The 7,077-nt window shown below is 40.3% G+C and overlaps 1 protein-coding gene across 2 annotated transcripts in view; it reads right to left on the bottom strand.

Moving 5' to 3' along the window:
* Positions 1-1,742: 1,742 nt before the first annotated feature.
* LOC131236635 (kinesin-like protein KIN-7E, chloroplastic) overlaps positions 1,743-7,077 on the bottom strand; it is a 64,294-nt gene continuing 58,959 nt past the window's right edge. For both annotated transcript variants that reach the window (XM_058233940.1, XM_058233941.1), the window contains 3 exons: positions 6,330-6,419; positions 3,093-3,171; positions 1,743-2,178 (listed from right to left, as the gene is read on the bottom strand). In XM_058233940.1, the coding sequence (XP_058089923.1) occupies positions 3,151-3,171; positions 6,330-6,419 (111 nt within the window). In that variant the 3' untranslated portion in view covers positions 1,743-2,178; positions 3,093-3,150. The remainder of the gene's footprint in view (positions 2,179-3,092; positions 3,172-6,329; positions 6,420-7,077) is intronic.

Genomic DNA, 7,077 nt, shown 5'->3' with positions numbered 1-7,077 from the left:
TGATATAAAGAAGAGGAAGTGATTCTTGGTGTCTTTCCCTTTCGTAATCTTTTCTTCATATTAGATTGAAATGGCTTGTGCATTTATTCTTTTCAATTGGAAGTAGTTTTCTGATGAAAATCTATTGATTGAGCAGAAAAAATGGCAGCTGCTTTGGAGTTCATCAGGGCTCAACGATCCTCAATCTTCCACTGCCAACTGTGTCAACTATTTCCCATTGAGAGTGGTGCCAACAGGTTTGTTACAAGGGTTTGTAGGTGTCCCTCAACCCACCATATTATTGACTCTTCCAAGCTTCCTATTGGTTGAAATGATGCGACCCACCTGTCAATGGTTCGAAACACATGTAATGCAGGCTGGGTTCACCACATCCGAGACAATGGGAGCTCACCGGGGACCAACTACTTGATCTGGCAACAAGAGTAAACTGGACTGGTGCAAGCCTTTCTATTTTATCGCTGCATTTGGTTGCACCCAACTATACAGATTAATAGTGAAATTTCATGATAGTTGGTGCAACCAAACACAGTGCAAGTCACATTTCTAGTTGAACCACCTGTGGGCAATCCTACGCTAAAATTGAGTAAAAGAAGTCCTATCATTGGAAAATATGGTTGCGCACAAATAGGTACATGATATCCTGTACTGAACATCTCCTGCCATTACATTGCTTGTGGGCAGGAATCAGTATGCAGAAGCTCGCCTAGACTATATTCATACTGGATTTGCTGACCTGACTTTCAAAACCCCCTGATCCACCAACAATGGGTTTTATGGTGCACATCCCATTTTCCAAAATGCATGTAGATAAAAGAGTCGCACCATAAATAAGGTAGCTGTAGGTGATCAGTTCTCTTGCTCCTAAAGAGATGCTTATTGCTGCAGACGTGCTACTTGGCACCAGTGGTGATATCCATGCTTTTATATCGACTGGTGGCCCTTTAGAGCACCTGTACCAAAATCAATAGTGGTCTACCAAAATACCTGGCCGTTTTACATCAAATATATGCCATTGGTGATTTTCTAACCATCCATTTTCCTCATATGAATGTGGCCAGTAATGTTGTAATTGGCCTGATGTAGGAACCAACTCATGTTTATGGTAGGAAGCCCCTAATGATTGGCCTGGATCATTCACACCTTTGGATTGGCTCAGATTCAGGTCAAACCAAACCCTATGTTTGGATTTTTCACTTGACTGTGGAGGGTCTAAAGTCCATAAGTATTTCCAGGGTCTAGACGATGAGTTCATCGGGTAGGCCCACCAAGGATGGACCATGCACAAATATCCATATTTCTCACAATCGTGTCCATTCTCAAACCCGCTATCCAAAGTGGGGAATTTACAGGAAATATAATAAATACGCTTCCAAGCGGATGTTTAAGAAATGACGACCACTTATATATAGTGTTAGTGCAGCTCACGTGATGATGTTTCTTGTTACTCAATAGCACATGGGGGTGCAGTTGGCAAATCAAGACCATCCATAAAGTGGGCCTTACCATAAACACCCAGTCCTAATAGTTAATTTATGGTATTCAAATGGACAGGCTACGACCAAAAAAGTCTCAACAGCTAAAAAATTGAGTTGTTACACTGGAACTATTCAATCAGGTAGATGTGTCATAAATTGCAGGGTCCACTTCCTAGGTCTGGAGACTGAATTTACTGTGTCAGTTGCACGCCAGTGATGATCAATCATGAGTTCCTTCCTCGTAAGAGACTTTCATTTGTGACAGACTGACCTCCAAAAATTGGGGCCACCACCCCAATAATATCTATTGACGAAATTACAATGCCTGATATAGCTTCCATCAAAAAGTATGTGGGACCCTTCAAGTGTATCTTTCCCAACAGACCAATGGCATAGCAGAGAGAGAGAGAGAGAGAGAGAGAGAGAGAGAGAGAGAGAGAGAGAGAGAGAGAGAGGATCCGCGCTATTTTATACTGCAAATACATACACATTCAAAAATCATAATCATAAATTAAGGGGAAAAGGAGTTGTTTCTTGTTACAACAGGTGCATGTGCAGCACAGATTTTGTTGTTATACAAAGACATACATGTGATGTTGCTAGCTTAGCCCTGTGTACTGATGATGATATGAAGATCTTCCACCTATCCCCAAAAACCAATTGCCGTGGAGACGAATCCGGTTACTGTACAGAGGCATCCCATCTGTTTTAAGCAAAAGAGCAACATTTAGTCACTGTCCAAGTGCAAAAATGCATGATACAATGCTGACTTAACCAAAAATACAGTATCCAGTAACCATTTCCAATTTAATCTTTAACAAGTGAAAAACAGGCATGGAAGGAAGAAAAAAAAAAAAAAAAAAGACATGGATCATTGATATCATAAACTGACAAGTAAAATTATCATTTCTGTTGCTCAAAAAAGAACTGCAGTGGTAAATTCATCACTAGAGTTTGCATGTTATAGGGAGGAGCAATATTATGGTAATATCTTCCACCGTCCTTTTTTTTTTTTTTTTTAATGATTAACAAAAATCATTTCAAAAAAGAAACAAAAAAGAAAAAAAAAAGACTTTCAGAGTTTTGACGCACAGGAACATATCACCCACAACTAGCTGTACATGAAGAGAACATGCAACCAGGGCCCACTGGGAAATGTATGGCATCTAGGTCTCCTCCCCACTATAAAATTAGGATGCCTGAAAAATCAGGCTGACCCAAACATCAGGTGGGCCCCAAAATAGAAAACAATTAATAACCACCCAAAAACCTCCAAATTCACATGGTCGCCCACCTGTAGTTGGATTGGCTTGATTTTGGTCATCCCATTTTCATGGTGGGTGATCAAGCTATAGATGGGTTGGATTCTATACCACAGTAGGCTCCACAAAACTAGCTGCACAATTTTCTCCCAAATTCGCATGGTGGTGCACCTGATGGGTGGATTGGTTTGATTTTGAAATATTTTGGGGCATCCCATTTTCATGGTGGGTGATGCTGCTAGACAAGTTGGATTCCATACACACCCAAGGAGAATGAGGTGTGTAAATAAATGCACGTATGAGTGAGAAGGGGGGTTTGAAGAAAGTAGAAAGTAGAAAGTACGAAAGAACTAACCTCACAGAGCAGTAACTAAATTCTGCTGAGTACCCAAATGTTGAAGAAACTCGATTGGCTATAAGACGTGATTTGAACACTACATAGTTAAATCACAACCCATCTGTTAGTACAAGTATACCAGTGCAAAAGTTCTGGAGTTAAACTGGCAATGACGTAAAAAAAAAGTTACTTTAAAGAAAAGCATCCTGCAGAATCTGATTTGCCTAATTAATCCACATGAATGATGCAAACGACAACAATGCATTCCTCATAAGAAACTATGGATTTTTTAATATTATTATTTTACAAACGCACTCACACCCCCCACACACCCACATACTCACACCAAAGTGGTTTTTCACCACAATGGGCACTTGAAACTCTTGTGAGTCTACCACTGAGGCATGAGTAAGGACCCCATAAGAAACTATGGATGATTCTATTGATTGGCCTAATATGTACCATCATCCTTTGTGCCAAGTGGGGCTGTCGACCTGGAAAATTGTTAATGCATTATTAGTTTTTAGGGCCGTTATTTGCAATGGCCTTCATATTTCCAGGTGTTTGCAGGCATGCCTTGTTTCTGTCTATAGTGCATGTGGGGTTGGACCACTGCATTCCTTCACAATTCTTGATGTATGACCAATGCATGAACCAAATAACATATGATATTAAGTGGCAGAATTAAGACAATTAACAAAAAAACACAAGCATTGCCACAACCATCATGAATACGTGAAAACCAAAAGAACATCATGCATAATCCTAGCAACATCGTCACACAAGATCATTAAACAAAAGGAAACTAGGATCTAATGGATGTATGGACATCCAATTAGTATAGGATATAGTCTATTTCAAAGTAGAAGACCTAATACAACCTAAGGTAAAATTATGGTTCTAAGAAATTCGAAATTTTTAAGAAAGTTAGGGATTTCTAGATTTAGGGTTAGGGCTTTGGTAAAGAGGAAAGAGGGTTTTGATTTACAGGTGAAATGAAGCCAAAAAGGGCAAGGTGTGGCCGTAAGGCCAACCCGGAAGGTTCACACGTGTAGCCGTACGGTCACATGTGTGGCGTGGGATGGATGTGTTAAGTCTCTTAGGGTTTGGGATAATAGATAAGTAAAGGAAAGATGAATTTAGGAGAAGCTAAAGGCTTAGGATGAGATAATCTACCTTGGTGGAGGAAAAAAGAGATGATTATGTGGGGATAGATGGAGACATCACACCTCCATTGATGAAGATTAGCCTCACACCAAACTCCCTTCCAAATCACATGAAAGTATCTTCAAATCTTATGAGCTCTCTCTCTCTCTCTCTCTCTCTCTCTTTTTCTTTATAAAAAAAAAATTCACAAAATCCAATGAGGGAGAGGGTCACACGCCTACCCTCTTTTATAGCTCCAAGAAAATTCAAAAATTACAATAAACACTATGTTTTGTGAATTTTGACAAAAATAGCCACGATTATCAAAGTAAGAAGTGGTGGCACTTGTGGGTTTGTTTGGGTGTAAAGTAGGATCTTTTCCGTCCACCTATCTTGGGCTTCCTTTGTGTATAGGTAAGCCCCCGATATGTGTGTGGTATAAGGTGATTGAGAGCTTTGTTAATAAGCTCGTGTTGGCGGACTAGAACTCTATCTTTAAGGGGGAGGATTACTCTCATAAAGGCTACAATGTCAAATTTATCAGTCTATTTTATGTCTTTGTTTAAGTGCCCGAAGTTGGTGCTAGAGAGATTGGAGAGAATAAGAAGAGATTTCCTTTGGAAGGGAGTGGAGGACAAGCATAAGTTTCATCTCACAAAATGGGGAGAAGTGTGCAACCTCAGGAGCAAGGAGGTGCCGTTTGAGAAATCTGGAGAGAATGAATGATGCGTTGTTACACAAATGGGTGTGGAGGTTTGGGGTGGAAGAGGGATCCTTTTGGAGGGAGGTAGTGGGTAGAAAGTATGGGGTGGGTGAAGGGGGATGGTGGACTCGATCATTATCATTGTATAGATCTTCCTCACTTTGGAAAGCGGTAGCCCGTATTAGAAATGAGTTGTGGGAAGGAGTTGGTTTCTCCCTAGGTAACGGTTTGAAGATTAAGTTTTGGGAAGACATTTGGGTGGGGGAATAAAAAATTGAGAGAGTTGTTTCCTAGGAAAGCTAGATTAGCTATAGGGGGGGGAGGGGGAGGGGGTGAAGCAATTTTTCAATCTGATGCGAAATTTGTATGATGTTGAGCTCATTGGGTTGCTGGCCCTTCTTGAAAAGGTGAGTCCGGTTCTATCTAAATCAGACTCCTGGGTGTGGTTGAAAGATAAATCCGGAAGATTTTCGATTAGATCCTTCTATTCACATTTGGAGGGAGGCACTATAAACGGAAAAAGTCCGACCGTGGAAGTTTGGCGATATGGGGCTTCTTCTAAGGTGGCGGCCTTTGCTTGGCTAATAGGGTGTGACAAGGTTCTGACAATTGATAATCTCAGAAAAAGGACGATAATTCCGAATGTGTACATCATGTGCCATCAGGATAAGGAAACGGTGGATCGTCTCTTTATTCATTGCAGCTTTGCAAGAGAGATGTGGCAAAAGTTTTTCAATCTCTTTAGAGTTTTGTGGGTCTCACCGTCTCTTTATTCATTGCGGCTTTGCGAGAGAGATGTGGCAAAAGTTTTTCAATCTCTTCAGAGTTTTGTGGGTCTAGCCAAACTGCATTGGGCAATTTCTCCACATGTAGCATGAAGGTATGCATGGGCTTGTGGGGTGGAGAGTATGGCACCTTGCTCTATTGGTGGGACTATGGTTCTTATGGTTGGAAAGAAATAATAGAACTTTCAGGAATCGGCCGGGTCAAGTTGAGAAAGTGTTTTCCAAAGCTAAATTTCATGTAATAGAATGGGCAATAGCCGCAAAGATCGTAAATCAGTTTCTGGCCAATTGGGTAGAGCTTTAAAGGCCCTTTGGGTGGATGTACAGTTTTTGCTTTTTGTAAATTCTGGCTTTGGCCTCTTTTGCAATAAATTTTGTTCTAATTGCTAAAAAAAAGCATAAGAGCAATCAGCAAACAAAGAACAACCAATTAAATAGCATCAGAAAGTAAACATGAACTTCGAGAAAACCTTGAAAGTCAAGAATGGCACTGAGGTTCAACACAGCCAATTAAATTATAACAATGTAAGGAGCAAAGAACCAACAAAAAAAAAAGAGAGAGAGAGAAGGCCAATGCCAATTAGTAAGCACTGACGAAAGAAAATGTGTAAAATGAATCACCTTCGCATGGCAGATCCTTGTTATCGCCTCAACATGAAGACTTTGCAGTTCTTCAAGAGCAGTGATATCCAGACCATCAAGATCTTCGCTCTAGCATGGAAATGGGTGAATATTTCAGTGCAAGTGGTTTTCCTTTTTATATGCGATTATGAAATTATTGTGTTGGTCATGCCACAACATCTATAATTGATGTACATGCAGTGCAGATTTGGAGCTGCACTCACTAAACAAGCAAGCATCAAATGCAGGTGGCATAAAATTTGGACTTCATACTACCAAGACTACATGCTTTGAAAACTTCATGAAAAGGGATAAACATCTCCACTCGATGCTCATGCTTCTTTGCACAGCACATTCTGCAAGACTCAATTTTCCTCATATGCCTCCTCCTGGATCTTAGATTTTCCAGCAATTATTGGGTTCTCTTCAATTGGTGAGTCTTCTCTTCTATTCCAATCAATTATCTGCTTTCACAGCCAACCTAAGCCAAGCAGTAACAAGATCTGATCTTGGTTGGATTTTCATCTCTTCTTTTGTTCCTTTTTTTTTTTTTTTCCCTTTTGGGTTTTGTTCTTTGGTTCTAAGGATTCTCGGGTTGATCTGTGAAGGATCCAACAGCTTCAGATTGGTGAAAAACCATTTTGTATCTGTTTCAATTTCATATGGTTTCAGGGGTGACGTATGTGGATTTCTTTCTACAAGTGGGGGACTACATTGTAGAAAACCAATTCCCCATTGATTTCTTTAC

The sequence above is a fragment of the Magnolia sinica genome, chromosome 2, assembly GCF_029962835.1.
Source record: "Magnolia sinica isolate HGM2019 chromosome 2, MsV1, whole genome shotgun sequence".
Taxonomy (NCBI): Eukaryota; Viridiplantae; Streptophyta; class Magnoliopsida; order Magnoliales; family Magnoliaceae; genus Magnolia; species Magnolia sinica.
This window is presented reverse-complemented; position numbering and strand designations above follow the sequence as displayed.